This window comes from Lepus europaeus, chromosome 10 (assembly GCF_033115175.1).
Source record: "Lepus europaeus isolate LE1 chromosome 10, mLepTim1.pri, whole genome shotgun sequence".
NCBI classification, from domain to species: domain Eukaryota; kingdom Metazoa; phylum Chordata; class Mammalia; order Lagomorpha; family Leporidae; genus Lepus; species Lepus europaeus.
The window spans coordinates 29669504-29692987 of record NC_084836.1 but is presented as its reverse complement, the minus strand read 5'-3'; the positions used below and the strand labels follow the sequence as shown (position 1 = coordinate 29692987).

The following is a 23484-nucleotide window of genomic DNA, read 5'->3' as shown; positions in this document are numbered from 1 at the left end:
GCAGTGGTGAGAGTGGGCATCCCTGTCTGGTACCAGATCTCAGCGGAAATGCTTCCAACTTTTCCCCATTCAATAGGATGTTGGCCGTGGGTTTTTCATATATTGCTTTGATTGTATTGAGGAATGTTCCTTCCATACCCAGTTTGCTTAGAGTTTTCATCATGAAAGGGTGTTGTATTTTATCAAATGCTTTCTCTGCGTCTATTGAGAGAATCATATGGTTTTTCTTCTGCAGCCTGTTAATGTGGTGTATTACGTTGATTGTTTTGCGGACGTTGAACCATCCTTGCATACCAGGGATAAATCCCACTTGGTCTGGGTGGATGATCTTTCTGATGTGTTGTTGCATTCTATTGGCCAGAATTTTATTGAGTATTTTTGCATCTATGTTCATCAGGGATATTGGTCTGTAGTTCTCTTTCAATGCTGCATCTTTTTCCGGCTTAGGAATTAAGGTGATGCTGGCTTCATAGAAAGAATTTGGGAGGATTCCTTCTTTTTCGATTGCTCTGAATAGTTTGAGAAGCATTGGAGTTAGTTCTTCTCTAAATGTCTGGTAGAACTCAGCAGTGAATCCATCTGGTCCTGGGCTTTTCTTTGTTGGGAGGGCCTTTATTACTGTTTCAATTTCTGTGTCAGTTATGGGTCTGTTTAGGTTTCCTATGTCTTCCTGGCTCAATTTAGGTAGGTTGTATGTGTCCAAGAATCTGTCCATTTCTGATAGATTTCCCTGTTTGCTGGCATACAAGTCCTTGTAGTAATTTCTGATGATTCTTTTTATTTCTGTGGTGTCTGTTGTTACGTTTCCTTTTTCATCTCTGATCCTATTGATTTGGGTCTTTTCTCTTCTTTTTTTAGTGAGTTGGGCCAATGGGGTGTCAATTTTGTTTATTTTTTCAAAAAACCAGCTCCTCGTTTGGCTGATTTTTTGTAATGTTTTTTTGGATTCAATCCTGTTGATTTCTTCTTTGATTTTAATTATTTCCCTTCTTCTACTGGGTTTGGGTTTGGTTTGCTGCAGATTTTCTAGATCCTTGAGATGACTTGAAAGCTCATCTATTTGGTGCCTCTCCAATTTCTTGATGTAGGCACCTATTGATATAAACTTTCCTCTTAACACTGCTTTTGTTGTATCCCATAGGTTTTGGTATGTTGTGTTGTTATTCTCATTTACTTCCAGAAAATTTTTGATTTCTCTTTTAATTTCTTCTGTGACCCATTGTTCATTCAGGAGCATGTTGTTCAATCTCCATGTGTTTGCACGTGCTCTGGGGATTCCCGAGTTGCTAATTTCCAATTTGATTCCTTTGTGGTCTGAGAAGCTGCATGGTATGATTCTAATTCTTTTGAATTTGCTGAGACTTGCTTTATGGCCTAGTATGTGGTCAATCCTAGAGAAGGTTCCATATACTGCTGAGAAGAATGTAAAGTCCTTAGATGTAGGATGAAATGTTCTGTAGATATCTGTTAGATCCATTTGAGCTATAGTGTCATTTAAATCTGCTGTCTCCTTGTTGATCTTCTGTCCTGATGATCTGTCTATCTCTGAGAGTGGAGTATTGAAGTCCCCCAGTACTATTGTATTGGGGTCTAAGTCTCCCTTTAAGTCCCTTAACAAGTCTTTTAAATAAGCTGGTGCCCTGTGATTCGGTGCATATACATTGATAATTGTTATATCTTCCTGTTGAATGGATCCCTTAATCATTAAATAGTGTCCCTCTTTGTCTCTCCTGACAGATTTTATGGTAAAGTTTATGTTGTCCGATATTAAGATGGCTACGCCTGCTCTTTTTTCATTTCTGTTGGCATGGTATATCTTTTTCCAGCCTTTCACTTTCAGTCTGTATGGATCATTGTTGGAAAGATGAGTTTCTTGTAAGCAGCAAAAAGATGGGTTTTGTTCCTTAACCCAATCAGCCAATCGGTGTCTTTTAACTGGACAGTTCAAGCCATTAACATTCAATGTGACTATTGAGAAGGAGTAACTTTGCCCTGCCATTTGCCAAAGATATTTTCTAATATCTGGTTTGAGATTCCTGTGTTCTTTTGTTGTGAGGTTTCCTTCCTTTATCTTCCTTCATATTGGCTACCGTGTTTCTGTGTTTCTGTATGTAATACATCTTTAAGCATCTTTTGCAGGGCTGGACGAGTGGCGACAAATTCTTTCAGTTTCTGTTTGCTGTGAAAGGTCTTTATTTCACCTTCATTCACAAATGAGAGCTTTGCAGGATATAATATTCTGGGCTGGCAGTTTTTCTCTCTTAGTACCTGGGCTATATCTTGCCATTCTCTCCTGGCTTGTAGGGTTTCTGATGAGAAGTCAGCTGTAAGTCTGATTGGAGATCCTCTGAGAGTAATCTGGCGTTTCTCTCTTGCACATTTTAGGATCTTTTCTTTGTGTTTCACTGTGGTGAATTTGATTATGACGTGACGTGGTGAGGTTCTCTTTTGGTCATGTTTATTAGGGGTTCTATGTGCTTCCTGTACTAGGATGCCTCTGTCTTTCTCCAAACCTGGGAAATTTTCTGCTAGTATCTCACTAAAAAGGCCTTCTAATCCTTTCTCCCTTTCCATGCCTTCAGGTACTCCTAGAACCCGAATGTTGGGTTTTTTAATAGTATCCTGTAGATTCCTGACAGTGTTTTTTAGATTTCTGATTTCTTCTTCTTTTCTTTGATTTGACTGTTTCCTTTCCTGTTCTCTGTCTTCTAATTCCGATATTCTCTCTTCTGCTTCACCCATTCTGTTTTTAAGGCTCTCTAATGTGTTTGCCATTTGATCTATTGAGTTCTTCATTTCATTGAGGTTTTTTGTCACTATCTCAGTTTTATGTTTTACTAGTTTTTTCATTTCATTTTGATTTCTCCTTAATATTTCATTTTCACGGGAGAGATTTTCTATCTTGTCCATTAAGGATTTCTGTAGTTCAAGAATTTGTTTTTGAGAATTTCTTAATGTTCCTATCGCTTTTTTGAGATCTGCTTCTTGCATTTCCTCTATCTCTTCATCTTCATAATCTTGCTTTGGCGTGTCTTTCTCATTTGGGGGTGTCATAGTGTCTTCCTTGCTTTTGTTACCTCGGCTTCTATGTTTATTGTTTGGCATGTTGGAGATAATTTATGTTGTTTTTTTTTTTTTGACTCAGTTGGGAGTGGAGTTGAGGGTAGTTGAAATCTGGCCTCTGTGAGTATTCGTTTGATCTACCTCTGGGACCACACCAAGAGTTTATTCAGCCCTCAATGTGTTCTCCAGTTTTGCTAAAGTTATTGAGTTTGGCTGCGCTTTAGATATGTAAAATCGCAGTGCTCTTTGTTTTGCTTGTTGAGTGAAGGGTGAGGCCTCTGTTTCCCTCCCCCCTCAATGTCTTGGGTTTCTGAGGTCTTACCCTCCTCCGTTGGTTCCCGCACTGGCGAGATTCTGTGGCACGGCTCCCGCCGCACGGCTCCCGCCGCACGGCTCGGCTCCCGCCGCACGCGACATTTTTATATCAATTAAAATCTTACTTTTACAGGATTTATTTATTTTCTTGTAGAGTAAAAGAGAGAGTGAAAGAAAGATAGAGAAATATCTTACATCCAATGGTTCATTCCCCAAATACTCCCATCATCTGAGTATGGGCTGGGCTGAAGCCAGGAGACAGGAATTCCATCTGAGTCTCCTATGTGGGAGGGAGGGACTCAAGTACTTGTTTCATCATTGTCTGTCTCTCAGGCACATTAGCAGGAAGCTGGATTTGAAGCAAAGTAGTAAAGACTTGAACCAGGGACACTGATATTGGATATAGGGATCCTAAGCAATGGTTTAATACATGCACCATAAAGCTTGCCCCCAAAACCTATTCTTAAGTGACTAAATGACAACATGGGGAAAAAAACCCACTAATATTTTAGCAAAACATAGAAAATTGATATATTCTATTGGTGAACTATTTTCCATAGTAGCCAGCTGATACAAAAACACTGACTTTAGCAAAAGGAAACTTTCATAAATGAACTGAAACTCAGATCTGTGAAACTTTTTTCAATCAGTAGCATTTGGAAATACAAAATGCATATTTTATTTGACAGATTTTGCACATCACTTTCTCCACCCCCCAGGATAACACAGGAGGAGAAATGCTTCCATATGCTACAACTGAATTTCTACATATTTTGAGCAATAGTTGAAGGTGGGGATGGGAAGGGAGGAGAATGCAGCATGGCAAAGGACAAAAGTTAAGAAGAGGACAGGAAAACATTCCCCTTAACCACTACTGAGTTAAGATGTTTTTATTCTTTTTGGTCTCAATCTATTGTAACATTGAATGCTGATTTTGTATGAAAGGATTGAACTAATATAAATTTAATTTGTTGGCCTAACTCACCCCTGGCTGTTTCAGCCATTTGGAGAGTGAATCAGTGGATGGAATCTCTCTCTCTCTGTCTGTCTCTCCCTTTCCCTCTTTCAGTCTGCCTTTCAAATAAATAAAAAATAAATATTTTTTTAAAAAGCATAGGAAGTACTGTAAAAAGTGAATTGTTAGGCAAACTTTCAACTTTATAAGTAATTATACCATTTCATACCAGATGAGAATGTTCACAACTCCTCCAACTATTTAAATTGGCAGTTTTCCTAATTTAATAATTGAATTGGCAAAAAGATATCATTTTATGGTTTTAATTTATATGATTTCTAATGATTTAAAACTCTCTTCATTTCTTTTAGTCATTCTCTTTGACCATGTTGAAATTTAAATGATTGTCTTTTTTAGATTTTAAACAAATTATTTATTTGAGAGGCAGAGTAACACACACACACACACATACACAGAAGGGGAGAGAAAGAGAGAGAATTTTCTATCCTTACATGCTCTGGTTCACTCTCCAAATGGTTACAACTTCCAGGTCTGAGACAGCCTGAAACCATGAGCCAAGAACACCATTTTGGTCTCCCATGTGAGTGGCAAGAGCCCAAGCTTTTGGGTTATCTTCAGATGTCCTCTGAGGAGTATTAGTAGCAAGTTAGATAGGAATTATGGTAGCTGGGACTCTAATCAGCACTCTGATATTAGATGCCAGTGTTGCAAGTGGAAGCTTAACCTGTTGTGGCACATGGGAGGTCCTATTTTTCAAAACTGCTTTACTGCAATTCTTGTTATTAATCGTCCATTGGTTATATATGTTGTAATTATCTTCTCTTTGTTTAGTCTTTTCATTCACTTCCTATATATATATATATATATATGTATATATATGATATAATCATTTCATTAATCTCTTCTATCATGATCTTAGTTAAGAAATCATTCCTGAGGTAGGCATTCTGGTAGCAGCTTAAGCAGCTTAAACCACCACGTGGGTCATCTGAATATCATATGGAAGTGCTTGTTCAAGTCTTGGCTTCTCTGCTTATAATCCAGCTTCCTGCTAACATGCATGAGATAGCCGATAATGGTTTAAATACTTGGGACAAAGGCACCCATGTGGGAGACTTGGATGAAGTTACTACTGATGCCCGGCTTTGACCTGGCCCAGCCCTGGCTGTTGTGGGCACTTGCAGAATAAACCAGTTGGTAGACGATCTCTGTTCTTTTCTCAATCTCATTCTCTCTCTCTCTCTCTCTCTCTCTCTCCTGTCTCAACCTGTCTCTGTCACTCTGCCTTTCACATAAATAAATATACCTAAATATAATTTTTGGCTCATCAGAAATATACTTATCTGTTTTGTTATAAACACTTTAAAGCTTTGTTCTTAAGTCTTCAAATATTTGGAATAAAATTTTGTTTGTAAGATGAAGTAAGTATCAAAGTTCATCATTTCAAATTTTTAAAATTTATTTTCACTTTATTTGAAAGGTGAAAGCAGAGGAAGAGTCCAAGAGACAGACAGAAATGAATATTCCATCAATTGGTTCACTTCCTAAATGCCTGCTACAAGCTGGACTGGTCCAGGTCAAAGTCATGAGCCCAGAAGTAAATCCAGGTCTCCATATGGGTGGCAGTCACCCATATACTTGGGCCATCATTTGCTGTCTCCCAAGGTGTACAGCAGTGGTAAACTTGATTGAACAGTGGTAAACTTGATTTGAACTCCAAAATGGGATGCAGGCATGTCAAGTAGAGATTTAACCACTGTACCAAAAACATCTGTACCACAAATTCATCTTTTATTGCTGTGGACTACAAAATATTACAATTATTTTTCTTGAGTACTCCTACATTCTCTAGTGAAATTCAATGGCATGTCTCTAATGATATCTTAAATTTCCATATGTGCACAGGAGTGAATATGGTTAAGATTTTCTATTCATTTCTAGTAGATAACTCTTTCATTCTTTTCAGTATTATCTTATCTTGATTACTTTTCCTAGCTTATTGATTTTGATGTGAATTTTAGAATCATTTGTTAAGTTCTCAAAATAATTACATTGAGGTGGGTGCTACAGCTCACTAGGCTAATCCTCACTTGCAGCGCCGGCACCCCAGGTTCTAGTCCTGGTTGGGGTGCCGGATTCTGTTCCGGTTGCTCCTCTTCCAGTCCAGCTCTCTGCTGTGGCCCAGGAAGCCAGTGGAGGATGGCCCAAGTGCTTGCACCCTGCACCCGCATGGGAGACCAGGAGGAAGCACCTGGCTCCTGGGTACCAATCAGTGCAGCGTGCTGGTCGTAGCGGCCATTTGGGGGGTGAATCAATGGAAGGAAGGCCTTTCTCTCTGTCTCTCTCTCTCTCTCACTGTCTAACTCTGCCTGTCCAAAATAATAATAATAATAATTACATTGAAAGCTCCTTTTCTTCTTATTTCACCTTTTGTTTTTCATCTTGTATTTCCATTGGCAGACTTCTGCAGGCAGAAGCATTTAGGAACTGTAACTTGTGAAACTCCATACCCTTTATAGCAAAATGTAAAGATATAGCTCTGGATGTGAAAATCTATAGGTAAATAAGTGGCACTTTATTTCTTTTAATAATGTATCTGTAGAATTGCTTCTGTTTTCTTTGCAGACAATCATGTTATCTGCAATATTTTGAAGTTATATTTTCTTCTTTTAATTCTTAATGCAGTTCATTTATTTTTCTTTGCTTATTATGTTGGCAAATTCTACCGATAGAGAAATAGGAATGGTGACAGTGAATATCTTTGCTTTATTTCAGATTTTAAAAGCAATCGTCCTTTAAAAATAGAACATTTACTCATCAATTTCTGATTCAATACATAGATTAAGGCTAAAAGTTAAACTTGAAATACCACTTATAAAGAATCAAAGTCAATTTGATATACAATATATTCACAATTATTTATATTTTAAGTACCCATTCTTATTTCTTCTTTGATCCATATGTGTTGTATAATTGTTTTTGTAATTTCTAAATATAGAGGGATTATCCTTTTAAATGTTTTCTCAACTTCTGATTTATCTTGTTCTTGTAAATGGCATCAGTAGGTTATATACTGCTTTAAATTCATTGGAACAAATATGGTTTTGTGGTCTAGTGTAAAATGCTTTTACAAATCATCTATTTGAAATGAAAAAGAATAAAAAGAATGCAAATTTTATTTTTTGATGTCTATGCAATAATCAAAACTTGAAATTTTTTAGCCTTACTCTTCTGTATCTCTCCTGATTTTTCATCTTGACTGCATATTTGGAGGAGTGCAAAGAAATCTAATAAACTCTATTTGAATATTTACCTTCCTTTAATATTTATAAATTTCACATTATCACAGTTGAAAATGTATTTTAATTTCTTTTATTTTTATCTGGAGTTTTTTTTTATTGTTTGTGATCTTTCATTCCTAATGATATATTTTGACTTCAGGTGTACATTGTTCAAAATGATTATAGTTATAATTTACTCAACAGGTCTTTTTTCTACTCTACATTTTACTTTTCCTTATCATTATGACCAGCTGTGTATGTTAACCAATGAATTTGGTCTTGCAAATGCTGATGTGTGGAACTTTTCTATCATCTTAGTATTTGAGTTCGAATCTTTTTGTTTCTCTCCTCTTCTTCATGTCCTTCAGTTTTTATTTACTTAATACATGTCCACATTGAAAATGTTCATTGTTTTTTTAAATTACACTTTAATTTTTATTACTCTTAAACTATCACAATTAACTTGAAAAACTAAAGTAAAACAAAGCACTGATCCCTCTAGGGGCAAAAGGGCTTGAAATGTTCACTTGTTTTACATTTCCCACTTTATATATTTTAATTTGCCTTTTACATATATTACTTCTCTACTTTTTATGTTTGTAAAATTAAACATAATCAGTCTAATGGGACATTTAAATGACAATTTTCATTTGCCTGATATTTGCCATTTAATTCGTTTAATTTTCTTCTTACTCCTTGAACAGTTCTTCTGTTATCACAGAAAACTCAGCACCAAGAACACAAATAACCTGATTTAAAAATGGACATAAAAAGACATACAGATGGCTAACAAGTACATGAAAAATATTAAACATCACTAATTATCAGCAAAATTTAATAAAGCCAACATGAGATATTACCTATGTCTCTTTGAATATTATCAAAAAGCAAAAGGTAACAGCTATTGACAAAGATGTGAGCAAAGGGGAATGCTTGTACAATGTTAATGGGAATGTAAACTAGGATGAACATTATGTAAAAATGCCTGGAATTTCCTCAAAACATTAAAAATAAACCATAAGGGTCTGCACCGTGGCTAACAGGTTAGGCTGCAGCCTGCCGGACCAGCATCCCACATAGGCGCTGGTTCATCCTGTATGGGCACAGGTTCAACTCTCGACAACCCCCACCCACCCCGCCTTCTGATGCAGCTCCCTGCTAATGTGTCTGGGAAAGCAGCAGTAGCTAACCCAACTACCTGGGCCATTGCATCAAAGTGGGAGACCCAGATGAAGCTCCTGGCTCTGGCTTTGGCCTGGCCCAGTCCTGGCTGTTGAGGCCATTTGTGGAGTGAGCTAGCAGATGTAAGACTTCTCTTTCTTTGCCTCTGCTTCTCCCTCTCTCTAACTCCACTTTTCAAATAAATAAAATGAATTTCAAAAATAAATAAATGATATGATTCAGTAGTCTTACTTGTGGGTTGTAGGTGATCCTGTGAGTCTTCCTGCCTAGCCTATGCAGTTAGCCTGACTGCTGGCAGGCAGTGAGATCCCCAGGCACATTTCCCCCCACACCCACCTTCTGCCAATCAGGTAAATTGCTCCCGGGTGTGGCCCAGGTCCACCTGGAAAGCTACCCTAGCTATGTAACCTTCAAGCTGATTGGAGAGGCATACAATGCAAGTGTTGGTTCTGTCCTATAGAGTCAGTGTTGCCCTGAATTAGTTACACCCCTTCTGCCTACCGTTTAAAAGTGTACGTGACTGTGAATAAAGATGGACATGTTCACTGAAGCCTGTCCCCCCGGTTCTTATGGAAGAACACCGTCACCCCACTGTCCCCAGCAGTGCAGACTCTGCAGGATGAGTCCACAGTGGGTATAGGTCCACAGGAATTTAAATCAGTGTCTCAAAAGATACCTGTTCTCTGGTTATGCACAATAGCCGAGATATGAAATCAGTTAAGAGTATATAAGTGTTATATATGTTATGTGTGTATGGCATTTATACATATAATGGAATACTATTTACTATTAAACTTTAAAAATTCTGTCATTTGCAATAACATGGATGAAGTCGGAGGACTGCTAAGTGAATTAAGCTAGGTACAAACATAGAAACATTGTATGAAGTAACATATATGCGTTGTAATAGTTAAAAGGGTCAATTCATAGAGGTATAGAGATTAAGATATATCATAATAAAAATAGATTTGATGAATATAAGTAGATGATCCTGTGAATTAAAGTAAATGGAAATGTTTCTGTTAAGTTAAACAGAACAAAACAGAAGCATTTCTACTGGAGTTTGCCAGAAGAGCAGATTGACCCTTGTGATTTGTTTGTTCCCACCACAGTTTAATTCCAGTGACTCTATTCAACAACCACATCTTAAAAACTTACTGCCAGGCCCTGTGTTTAGTCAGAGCTGGGGAGAAGGAATTTGCAGACACTCACGTAAACACATTCTAAGCCCTCTTAATGCCATGGGAGTTTGTTGAGTTACAACACTCTGGGAGAAGAGATCTGGTGCCAAATGAGGATTACAACATGGAAAATATTTCTGACCTTACATCTTGATTTTTCTTCCCTGCTAAGTAGACATATAACTTATAGATATTATTTGAGCTAAAATAACACATAAAGGATATTCTCTGAATTATCCAATACATCATAAAATCTAAATGAATGTTATAATTACAGTGAAGTCTCTTTCCCAGAAAGTCTTTACTCACCATTCCATCGAGTTATTACTTCCCTGCCTCCCTCTTATCGCTGCAGGTGGCTTGTTTTTCTTTACCGCACCGCTCGCTTGCTGACATCATGCCACAGAATGTCGGTGTATCTGTTTATTGTCTGTATCCTCTAAGAATGTCGACTTTGGTGGGATCAGGTTGGATTGGTCTTGTTCACTACTGTATTCTCAGAGCCGAATCTGTTTCTGGAGTCTGGTAGAAGCCCAATAAATAAACACACGTGGAATGAATTAATGCGTGCTGATGCAGGTGCAGTGGAGGGAATTGTTACAGGATTTAACAACTTTGTTAAAGAATTTTTTTTATTTTTATAATAATGGGTTTTCTTTTAATGGTGAAGGTTATTAATTCAATCTGAGGACGTACTCTGGTGAAGAGTCAAAGCAGTTGAAGGCGAATCTTTTTTTTTTTTTAATGTATTTATTTGAGAGGCAGAGCTACAGACAGAGAGGGAGAGACAGAGAGCCCAGTCTTGCATCCGCTGGTTCACTCCCCAAATGGCTGCAACAGCTAGAACTGGGCCAATCCGGAGCCAGGAACCAGGAGCTTCTTCTAGACCTCCTACATGGGTGCAGGGGCCCAAGCACTTGGGCCATCTTCTACTGCCTTCCCAGATCCTTGGCAGAAGAGGGACTGGATTGGAAGAAGGGTTGGATCAGAAGAGGAGCAGATGGGACACGAACCAGCACCCAGGTGGGATGCCAGCTCCACCGTCAGAGGCTTAGCCTACTATGCCACAGCACCGGCCCCTGAAGGTGAATCTTGAAAGATGTGCTTGCCAGGGCTGGCATTGTGGCATAGCCAGTAAAGCCACTGCCTGAAATGCTGGCATCCCATATGGGTGCTGGTTCATGTTCCTGCTGTCCTACTTCTGATCCAGCTCCATGCTAATGGTCAGGGAAAAGAAGTGGAAGACTGTCCAAGTGCCTGGGCCCCTGCAACCAACATGGGAAACATGGAGGGAGCTCCTGGCTCCTGGCTTTGGCCTAGCCCTGCTCTGTCCATTGAGGCCATCTAGGGAGTGAATCAATGTATGGAAAGATCACTCTGTGTGTGTCTCTCCCTCTAGCTCTTTCAAATATGTAAATAAATCCTACAAAAATACTTGTTACAGACTAGAAGGAGTGTAAAGGGATTGTTGGAAGAAAGGAAAGAGGCTTCTTGGAAAGTAATTGTGCTAACTAATTGCGGACTAGTAAGTATTGTTGAAACCAAGCAATTTAATATTGTGCATGGTTAGGCCTTGCAAGACCTGGTAAGACACGAGGCTAAAAAGTTAACCAAAGACAAGGTTGCCAAGGTCCTTCAGTGTCCTGAGGTACCTGCTGTGAGGCTTTGAGTAGCATGAAAATGATACATAATTGAGTGGCTGTGAACAGGTAAGTAATGAAGGACCAACACTGTGATACAGCCAGTAAAGCCTCCACCTGCAGTGCCAACATCCCATATGGGTGCCAGTTCGAGTCCTGGCTACTTCACTTCTGATCCAGCTCTCTGCTGTGGCCTGGGAAAGCAATAGAAAATGGCCCAAGTCCTCGGGCCCCTGCACCTGCGTGGGAGACCTCGAAGAAGCTCCTGGCTCCTGGCTTTGTATTGGTACAGCTCTGGCTGTTGTGGTCATCTGGGAAGTGAACCAACGGATAGAAGATTCTCTCTCTCTCGCTCTCTCTCTCTCTGCCTCTGTCTCTCCCTCTATGTAGCTCTGCCTTTCAAATAAGTCTTTAAAAAAAGATGTATAGGATCTCGTTTTATGATGTTGCCTAAATTTCTACTATTCTCAATGTGTTCTAATTTTTTTTTTTGACAGGCAGAGTTAGACAGTGAGAGAGAGGCAGAAAGGTCTTCCTTCCATTGGTTCACCCCTCAAATGGCCAGTATGGTGCTTCTTCCTGGTCTCCCGTGTGGGTGCAGGGCCCAAGTACTTGGGCCATCCTCCACTGCCTTCCTGGGCCACAGCAGAGAGCTGGCCTGGAAGAGGAGCAACTGGGCAGAATCCAGCACCTCAACCGGGACTAGAATCCGGGGTGCTGGCGCCACAAGCAGAGGACTAGTCAAGTGAGCCAAGGCACCGGCCATGTTCTAATTTCTTATGTTTTATCTGGAAACAAAATCTACTGAATGCATGAGTACAATTTCCTGCATATTTTTAAATATATTTATGTTTATTTGGTATATTTGGTATATGTCTGAATTAGATCTTATTGTTATTTGGTATACTTTTTATTATAGAACTGCTTTTCAGTTCTCTTTAAATCATATAAGCACTTTATTTTGCTTGTGGGTAAATGTTAAGCAAGTATGTATGATGGTTGCAAAACTCAACCAAAGAAAAATCTAAGGCCATCATTATGATAAAATTACAGCTATAGAGAAGCTGGAAGTCAAAATTTAAAAGATCATGGGGAAAATAAAATTCATAGTGCTTTGTAAAAACCAGTCTTTTTAACTCTCCAGTATTTCTGGAAACATAGCTATTACCAGTAGGAGAACTTTTAACTAAGAAATCAACATTCCTCTGGCTCATTTAGTGGTCTGTTATTCATTTGAGTGTTTTTGTACTTATTAGGGCATGATAATTCCTCAAAAAACCTCAAAAGCAAGTGCACTGGAGTTTTCCTTTGCCATAATTTCCAAATGGTGTTGTTGAAAACATAACAGGACTTTTCTCAGTTTTATGTTTTTCTCCCAAATGAGGGAGTGCAGTGAAGTCTCCAGTGAATCAGTCTTAGGAAAGAAAGAATCCATATGCATCTTTGTTTCAATTCAGTGATGAGGAAGTTTATACAGAAAGTCAAATTTATTGTTAGTGGAACAATTGAGAGGAGGTTCTTTTCAAAATTCACCCTATTGCTGACCACATCTCCCAGTTACCTTCCTGGAAATTCCATCAGAGTGAACACTAAGCCACCTGTCTTGATAGAGCACCAGCTGGAGGGCTCTGAAAGGAAAAATTCGTGAGCAGGAAGAAGCATTGCAAAGCGACTCTCAAATAAGCTTGGTGCAGGAGCGTCTCATGCTAGCTTTAGGACTTTACAAAGAGGCAAAAGGAAACTTTGGGATAATAAGTTTATTATCTTGATTATGATAATTTCATGAAGATATACATGTCAAAACCCATTGAACTATACACTTTAAGTATGTAAAGTGTATTGTGCCTTGAATATACTTCATTTAAACTGTAGAAAAATGAAACAAAAAAATCTATAAGCCAGCATTTTTTAAAAGATTGATTTATTTAGTTGATAAGCAGAGTTACAGAGAGAGAGAAAGACAAGGAGACAGAGAGAGAGAAAAAAACAGATTTTCCCTCCACTGATTCACTCCCCACATGGCTGCAGCAGCCAGAGCTGGGCCAGGCTAAAACCAGGAGCCTGGAACTCCATTTGAGTCTCCCACATGGGTGGCAGGGCCCGAGGACTTGGGCTGTCTTCTGCTGTTTTCAGATGCATTAGTAAGGAGCTGGATCAGAGGTGGGGCAGCTGGGACTGGAAACCAGGCCCTCAGATGATGTGCTAACATCACAGATGGCGACTTAATCCTCTGTGCCAGAACCCCAGCCTGTAAATCAGCATTTTTATGCCTTGCTCTCAGGTGAAGAAATTGGGGACCAGAGTGCTTAAGTGCATTGAAGATGCAAAAAAAAAATTACCCTCATGTATGCATATTGTGAATAGCAGGTTTCTTTCTAGTTGCTTCCCTAGAGAACAAAACTTTTCTACTTTTTAACTATGTTAACTATGCTGTATCATAGTAACACTCTAACTAAGCTCCAGTACAAGACTCACAAAGGGATTCAAAATGTTGGAATCCTACATTGGGTGACATACTAAAGCAAGTCTATACACCTGAGACACTGTGTCTGGTGTTCTGTTTTTAGCAAAGCACCACAACATGCTGTTTATTCATTTAAGATGTTGAAAAGCACTACCTTACCTGGGGAGGAGGAGGAGAGGCACGGGGAGAACAGATTAGGCAGTCTCCAGATTTTCTTCCTTTTACCCTTCTCCAGGATGGGCCACTGACGCAAGGTGACTGGGGGAGCCAACAAGAAGCTGCTGTTCTGCAGCTGTTTGTGCCCTGAAGAGGTAAGGTTTGGCCTCTGCAAGGAGGAGCTGTCCTCAGATAGGCTCTCCCTACTGCCTTCCCTCGATTCTTATACCTGGCACTGAATTTGATCATTGTCAGCTGACATTAACTATACAGGAAATGGCTGTTTTGAAAGTTACAGTTTTGCTTTTTAGACTTAAGAATACCATAGGACTTTGGATAGACAGAAATCAAAATCTTTTAAAAAGGCAGATTGCCAGCTGGGAAGAGATTTCCCCTAAGCAGCATAGAGGAAAAGCCTGTTTAAGCCCTTCACATTCTTTCTAGAGAGAATTTATGGCAAATTCTCTATTACCTACTTAAGAATAGCTTTCCAATGATTGATGATGAATTTTGTAAATGAGAGGAGGAAAGTTTATTTTCATTTCTTCTATAATACAGTCTTTTGAGAGAAAATAAAATTTAAGTTTATTCCAAAAAAACATAATCTGAGAGTGGTATCACAGCTCAAGGTTCAAGTAACTTACCTAGTTGTAGAAAAAAAGCATTGGCATAAAAATGCACATTGTACCTAATGTAATATATATTGTATATCTGCTAGTCAACTCAGTCTTAAGTGATGACAGTTCTTGATAGCATTCCATTTTACCATAAGATAGTGTTCACTGAAAATGTTCTGCCAAAACATATTGTGCTTTAGAGAAATGCTTCCTTTTGTTTTGTACACATAATTGGCTCTGTATAAATCACTAGGAATGAGTACATTTTTGACAGCATGCCATTAGTCTCCAAACAGGTTTTTATTGCTAACTTGGTAAAATGGAAGTTATTCTTATAAATTATAAACCCAGTTTCCCATTACAGAGCTCAAAACCTCTGGTTGACTCCAACATAAATTGGTTTTTAAGGTCTCGTTTTAGGAAAATTTTGTGCTTATTCCATGTTAGAGAATCCTGGTAGCTAGCCACTATTTTTAACGTTACAACCAAAGGTTGACTGCAGAGATTCTATAGCAACTCCTTAATTAACAGGATCTCATTGCATAAGAATCTGTGAAAACAACAGCAAATACATAAGCACTTTGTGAGACTTAATGCATGTTTCAAAACTCCTTGTAAGTGGGTTCTAGAAGCAGATAATTTACATCAGGGAAAATGCTCTCTTCATATCAGTAAGATATTGCAGAACAGAGATGTCTTTTGAAATCTAATCAGTTCTTTTAGGTATCTTATATATAAGACACGAATTTCACAAACACCAAGCACCATGATGCCATTTGCTGTTTTATTTTGCTATTAACTTGTTAACATAACATGTAAATACTCAAAAAGAAACATGAACATGAATGAGAGTGAAAATTAATTCTAAGAAAGAAAAGTTTCACAAGGTAAGTATGCAAATTCTTAATACTAAAATACTTTTCTAAGTGTATGTGACTTTATAAATTTCATTTACTATTTTGCAAAATTACTGGTCCCATAATACTAGGGGGTTACAAAAGAGCATACAATAATTGAATTAAAAGATAACATGAATTTTCCATGAGTATTTTGGAGCTCCTTATACACCATTAATTTTTCAACAAAGTAAATTTGAACATATTGAGATAGTTTTGTTCAAGACAGTAAACATATATGCATATGTAGTCCATGTTTGTGGACACATTAAATTAAGATTTAAGGATGAGAAAACTTGGCTGACTTCCCTGCAATCAGTAAAAGGTTTTGCACATTCTTTGATAGTAGACATAGAAAACACTAAATTTACAAATACAGCATTAGTTTCATCTCTATTTGTATGTGTGTGTGCATGTGCTGTTGTGATGAAATAGGCCTGCTTTTCATCTTTTCTTTTTTTTAAAAAAATGTGGTCAATGTTTACAAAACATTTCCCTCAGAATTTAAAATTTTTGGAAGTAATAAACAGCAATAAAAAATGGATACACACACACACACACACAAAAACCTAACCATACAATACTGTTCCAGGATACACTTCAGCATAATTGTAATTAGCAGGCATTAGTTAACAGTGATTTCATTTGCTACGCGTAGGCATTCATACATATCTGGAGGCAGACTCATTTGGGTGATGTGATTGCCATCCAAACGCAGATGCTTGATCTTGGAGTAGGATAGTGGCCCCAGGATCTTACAGAAGCTCTTCACTTCAAACTCTGCAAATCAAAGAATAGAGAGCTTTAATGATTATTTTAGTTACTGGCTTCAAAGAATCTTTACAAAAATTTCTTATCTGTATTATCAAGTAAGTCTCAATTAGAAAAGTCGTGTGCTATATATCTTAAATTTTGGACTATTAAGGTCATATTTGTGGCTACAAACATAATGCAGGAATATTTAATGAACAGCAGCTAGGGTAGACCAGAGTATTTTGTGGAATTTCTCAAACAAAAGAGCTTAATTACTATTAGAAATTGACTTTTAAAAAGTATCCTACAAGTATTTAATTATTATCTAAGAACCCTTTTGAAATCTTTATTCTGATCTGAAAAAATTTATATGTTGATGCTGTTGTATGAACAACCTCGCCATATAAGCATCTGGATTTTTGCATCCTAAAATAAAAAGGATTAACTATATGATATCTGATGAAATTTGTCTTAGGGCAAAAAAGCACATCATGCCATGTCCACCATCCACGTTCTTTTTCTTTTCTTCTGTGGTCAAAAAGTAGCCACTGGGGGACAGAAATTGTGATGCAGTGAGTTAAGCTGCTGCTGCTTATGATGTATGTTTTCCCTGTCAGAGGGCCAGTCTGAGTCCAGGCTCCTCCACTTCCAACCCAACTGAAGATGACCCAGGTACTTGGATCCCTAAGACTGATGTGGGACAATCCAATGGAGTTCCTGGATCCTGGCGTTGGCCTGACCTAACCCTGGCTGCTGAGGGCATTTGGGAGTGAATGGAATATATCTCTCTCCTCTCTCTGTCACTGTAGCTATCAAATCAATCTTTTAAAAAAAGCAGCCACCAATGAAAACTGATTAAGACTTCACTGGATTACATATCTATGTGTATACATAGAAGCTATCTATATTTACATAAGTCTATTGCAGATTAACACTATTTGGTCACTTATCTTGTTACTTTTGTTCATTCTTGAACTTAGTTCACAATGACTTTAATGGAAACCCCATCACACTGTACTTTTCCTCCAAGATGGTGTCTTAAATAACTCATCAGTCTAATTCCCAGATCTTATCATGGTACCTATTTCTTAGAAATGATGAAACAACATAGAAAAATTTAAACAAAGGACTGAGCTGACATTTTACCTCTGCCAATTTTCAGTTTTTATACAATTAATTAAGGTATGTCCAGCACTTCACCCAGTACCAGTACATAGTATATCCTAGGTAATAAAAAATCCTTTCAAGTTTTTTCTTTTCCAAATTTTTCGCATTAGGAAAATCTGTAATTAAGCTAATTTTTAGAATTGTAAATATGAAAATAGTTTGAGGTTATACCTTAATATAGATATAACCTTTAACATTAGACATTGAATACTGAATTACACAAATATCAGATACTCAATTTGATCTTAGACATTAAAAAATCCAGGGCTGTAATATTTATATTGAGAGACAATTTTATGCATGATTATTTTCCTGCAAAATATTCTATATTAAGGAGTTACATGCAGACTAACAACTATGTCTGACCAGATGTCAAGCAGAAAGAAGGAGCAAAGGTACCTTTTATGTTACATTTTCAAATAGCCACCATGTGCTAGGTACTATGTTTTCTATCCCAGCTTGGAACCAAGGGGCTATTCTGCTACAGGCTGCCTTTCCTATCCCACATGAACTCTGTGCTTCATCCATACAGCGTATTCCAGTTTATGTGCCTCTATTTATGCCTTTCTTCCTTCTAGTTTCAGAAAAAGAAGTAATCCTGTTCATACTGCAAAAACCCACTTACTAAAACTGACGGATTTCTTCAGCCCTGACCCATGTTTAATCCTTTTGGAACTATAACCTATCAGAATATTCTTCCCTTGAACCACAGCTGTTTAAAATGTGGGATCATATGTTGCCACATGGTGAGTTTTGTAACAACTTTCGGGGGTTAGATAGATTAGTGTGACTGTGTATTGGATGGTAGTCCAACAGCACCAACCCTTGCTTGTCTTCCAGATACAACAAAGAACATGTGGAGTTTCATAGTTGGCAGTTGTGGTCTCCTTTATGAGAACATCCCAACCCTCAAGAAGTTTCATGAAATTGTTGCAGAATTACAACATATCACATTCATAGGATACATTATAATTTTTCTGATAGCAATATTCTTCTCCAGCATAAAATTGGAACCAAATGTCATTAAATACAGATGTTAAATTTCAACGGATTAAATTGTAGCTATTATTGCCATAAATATGAGTCAGTGATTCATACTTGGTTTTTCATTTTAAAAACTTTATCCATGAATCTTGGCTTTTCTCTCCTGCCAAATTTTGTTAAAGACTAAGGTGATGAGTGGTCCCTGAATGTGTATTGCTTAAATTGATAATGTTCCCATAAGGGCATAAGGATGCACACAAAATCCAAGTAGATCAGGTCTAACCTCACCCAGAAGATAAATTAAAAATGAAACTATGGCAGCAAGAAAATGGAGAAAAGGAACTATAGGAAAATCAAATTAGTGTAAACACTGTGTATAATAAAAAAGGGGTTGTATAACAATAATAATAACAATAATAAAGATGTCCCAAACCCTCCTCCTGGTTCTCCCCCTCATTCTTGGATTCCCCATCAGAATGCTATGAAAGCCACACATACTGTATCTGAGATAAGAGAGGTAGTTGATTGTCATGCAAACAGAGTAACATATAAAGTCCCAAGTAAAGATGTCAGGGAAGACCATGAGGATATGGTCTGTTACGGGGACAAATGGGAGGGAGATTTCACCACCTTTCATAGCTCTACCTCTTCTGAACTTGTTTATTTCTCCCTCAGCTGGATATTTCAAATAAACAAATGCAAGACCAAGTCAAAGTCATGAAGGAGGCAAGCAATGACAGGTAGCTATCAAGAGATAACACAGTAGGATTATTAATTAAATTTGAAGAAATTCAACATCAAATACTATAATCTTAATTGTTCCTCATCTGGATACTCTCAGAAAAGGCCAGATATTGGATGTACAATTGAACCAGTGTTCTTATATGATTGAATTAGAGATATATTTTTGTGTGGCTGTGTTTAGGCTGTACAGCTTATGCCTTTAATCACTTGAGGCTGAATCAATTAAACACAGCCATGGCTTTCTACTTACTTTCAAGTTCATTGACCTCCAGGTAATAGTTTTCAAGATTTTCATTAACAGTTGGTATGTTTTTAAGCTTATTATAGGAGAGATCCAGCTCAACCAGAGATGATATATTAAAAGAATTTCCAGGTATTCCACTATCAGCCAATTCATTATGAGATAAACGCAGATACTGTAGGCCATTGAAACGTTTGAAATACTCATCAGGGATGTCACTGATCTTGTTGTTGTCTAGGTAGAGAGTTAGAAGAGATGCAGGGAGGCCAGAAGGCAGTTTGCTCATCTGGTTGAAGCTCAAGTCCAGGTACTCAAGTGATTTAAGACCTTTAAAAGCAGCTGAAACAGCATCTTCTTTCAGCTGATTGTGTTGAAGGTGAACGAAGGTCAAGTTTAACAGTCCATCAAAGGAACCCAGCTTCGTGATCTTGTTGTGGGTAAGTTGCAGATCCTCCAGAGATTTAGGAAGCGGCCCCACAGACTCTGTGAGATTGTTGTGGTTTATGTGCAGCTTCTTCAGTTGCTTCAGTTTAGAGAACACTTTTCCTTTTATCTTGGAGTTTTCTAGGAGGTTGTGATCTAGAATGAGCCACTGCAGATCAGTCACGTTCTCAAAGGCCTTTTCATCAATACGGTCAATCTGGTTATTCCTAAGGTAGAGGTATTTGATTCCAGGAGGTACCATTGGCACACTTTTCAACTTCAGCTCATCACAGTACATGGCAGTTGGATAGTTTTCAGGGCAGTTACACTCTGGTGCACAGTTCGGTGATGAGACCCCATAAATTGAAAGGGGGAAATCATAATCATAGTATTGGCCACTGGCACTGTTGACTAATGCCAGGAAGAGAGTAAATGCACCTAGATTCATTTTCAGCAAATGGTTTAAACCTAAATAGAGTGGAAACATATATTATTATAAAAATGGCATACTTTCAAGAAAAGGAAATTTTATTTTCAATGTTAAGTGCATTATCAAGTATGTATTTTATTTTATGCTTTTTCAATGCATCTACAATAGTGTCTTAAGTGATGTCTTAAAATATTTCATGTAAGTATGTTGGCAAGGGTGTAAGTTTATAACTTCAGGGCAGAGAAGAGGGGGCTTCAGTTTTATTTGCATACACAGGCGCCCCCTTTTGGGAGAGCTAAGCTTAATTGTCCTTGTCAGCTCAAGTGCTTCCTGAATGAAATGCCTTCCTCTAAGAAGTTTCTGGGTGATGCTCATTGACCACCATGTTAGAACACAGTTTCAGAATATCCCTCAAACCAGAAGAAATGAAAATTAGAAGACAATTGCAAACTGTACACTTTACCCTACTATGTGACATCATTAAAATGTCTTGTTAAGAAGATCCTTATTGGGAACATGGGCAATTCATGGGTTGGTCTGAAAGAAAAGTGTTATTATGTGTGTGTGGGGTGGGAGGAGGATGATAAATTTTAAACTGTCAGGTTATTGTTGGTTCTTAGGAGAGGAACCAGAATTCATGGCGTATTTATAAGATTGCAAGTTTTGTCTAATATTCCATACTTTTAAGTTCTTTATAAAACTCTGTTAGGAAATTAATATTTAGGAAATTAAATCAAGTAAAACTTATGTTTATTAGTCAGGAAACACTCTAAGAATTTTCATATCTAGAAATGGATTCAAACAGGTAGAGAAAGATATTTTATTTCAATTTTACAAATGAAGTTCTTTTCTCTCTCAATTACAAGTTCTCTACTTTCTTCCTTCCAAAATTTAAGAGGTCATGATTTGCTAATCTGGATTTTAGTGGCCTCACATAATGACAGTAGAGGAGCATTTGGAATTAAATAAAAGTTTTATTTAACACTAACATTAGGAAACATGTAGTAAAGGAATCAGCTGATGCAGATTTAGTATAAACTCTAAGAGTTATCTTCTCAAATGTACATGTTTTGAAAATGAATATCAATAAAACACATTTTAATTGTTTGGAGGAAGTATAGAATTAGTCATGTAGGTGAAGTACAATTAAAGTATAATGGTTGGACTTTTGTAGAGTGCAGTTATGACTGGGCAAGTTGGTAGCTCTTGGAGAGAAGTTAAATCAAGAAGAACATTCCAATATGTAGCAAAGAATATTATCATCTTCCTCTGAGAAGTATGACACAAACTATTAGATCAAGATGGCTTGGGTAAGAAGGATTTTGAGGGCCAAGAATTTTAAATAACTATTCTTTGCTTTAAGTTTAATCATAAGGCACTTGATTTCAGAAAATGAAACATTCATGAAAGGTATTAGAAACACTTCAATTGTTGACATAATAGCATCTTAGTAAGTTATTCCCTAATATTATAATAGGGACATTCAATTTAGTTTACATGACTTGACCATGATAATAATTCAATAGTACTAAAAATAACATGATGACAGACTCCTAAAATCCCTTATAAATTACAGTATGTTGATACTGTTAACATTTGTCTTGCTTCATTAATAAGCTCCCATTTTATTTAAATTGAATATATACCAAGATAGTCATGGTAAATATAACGTGAGTATTTAATGATAGTAAAAAAAATCTTCCATATTTTTTACAGAGTAAAAATGAGTTTGTGCCCATATAACGCCTCCACTATGAGGCAAAAGCACAATATACTTTCTCCTGTGCTTTCAAATATCTGTTGCTGCAGAGGAAATAGGTTTTTCAAAAAGTAAATCATTTTCCAGAATAACTTTAAAACATGTTCCTTAAGACTTACATCTAAAACATAAATCTTTAAAAACAATAACATAGAAGCAAGTAATTATATGTATGTAAGTACTTTAGTTCACATTTTATAACAATATAGGGTGTTTATTATAAAATGCAATAATATATTCATTGAAAAGCATTTTGAATGATGATTGAAATGTTCTTCTTTGATCCGATATTAGGTTTCAACAATTCTAGCATATATAACTGGATAAATAGCAAGCATTTTAATTTCCATTCTTTTTTTTCACAGTCTCTAACAATTTTCTCATTTTAACTCTGAAACATTTTTAACTTCTCTTGCCAAGCAGTACAGAAAATCCTGTGTAAGATTTATCTCAAATCCATAAATAATAGAAAGCATATTAAGCAAAAGACAAAAGTAAATGATCACAACTGAATTTGCTGCTGAATAGCAGTTGGAAAAGTGATTCTAGAGTTTTGTTTTTTTTTTCTTCTGTTCCTGTTACAATAAACACTGTCCCAAACAGTTAGCATCCCCAGTGCAATAGTTAAAACAGCACTTACCTTACTGTCTTGCTTCTGCTTTCGTTAATTCTTAAAGCAGATGCACTGTGGACAAGAATCCACCAATATATGCTGTAAACTCTGTCAGGACGGAGCTGGCTGCCAGATTCTTAGTGATACAAGAGCTGGGGAGGGAGGGGGGACCAGCCCAGTCACGCCAGTCTCTGAGTGGAGTTATGTCACTGTGGGGCTCTTGTGGTGTGGCATGAGAACACTGCTCTGTAACGAAGTGCAGGTGGACGTGGTGAGCAAGCACAGCCCTGTTTTTTTTTCCCCCCCATGGGGAGAGAGAGAGAGAGAGAGAAAGATGCTTAACTAGTTCAAATAGCATAGCTTTTCACCAAGAATTAAGTCTTGCTCTAAATAAGGCATCTCAACAGTGAGAACATTGCTCTCAGAAACCTCTTTACATCTGTGGTTATGGCAATAATTAAGCTCAATTAACTCAGCCAACTTTCATGTTCATCTAAAGTTCTCATAAATCATAAACAAAACAATTTCAGAAAAATGCAAATGTGCAAACTCAGAGGATTGTGGTCCTTCTGCCCATCATTCTTGGAATCCTTTCTGTT

The 23484-nt window shown here is 37.4% G+C and overlaps 1 protein-coding gene across 1 annotated transcript; it reads right to left on the bottom strand.

Moving 5' to 3' along the window:
* Positions 1 to 16121: 16121 nt before the first annotated feature.
* Positions 16122 to 23238, bottom strand: LUM (lumican). Its single transcript, XM_062203136.1, has 3 exons — positions 22913 to 23238; positions 19670 to 20551; positions 16122 to 16551 (listed from the first exon to the last, which is right to left on the bottom strand). Exons 2-3 carry the CDS (start codon positions 20529 to 20531, stop codon positions 16397 to 16399), a joined length of 1017 nt encoding a protein of 338 aa, XP_062059120.1. The 5' UTR covers positions 20532 to 20551; positions 22913 to 23238; the 3' UTR covers positions 16122 to 16396.
* Between the last annotated feature and the right edge of the window lie 246 nt (positions 23239 to 23484).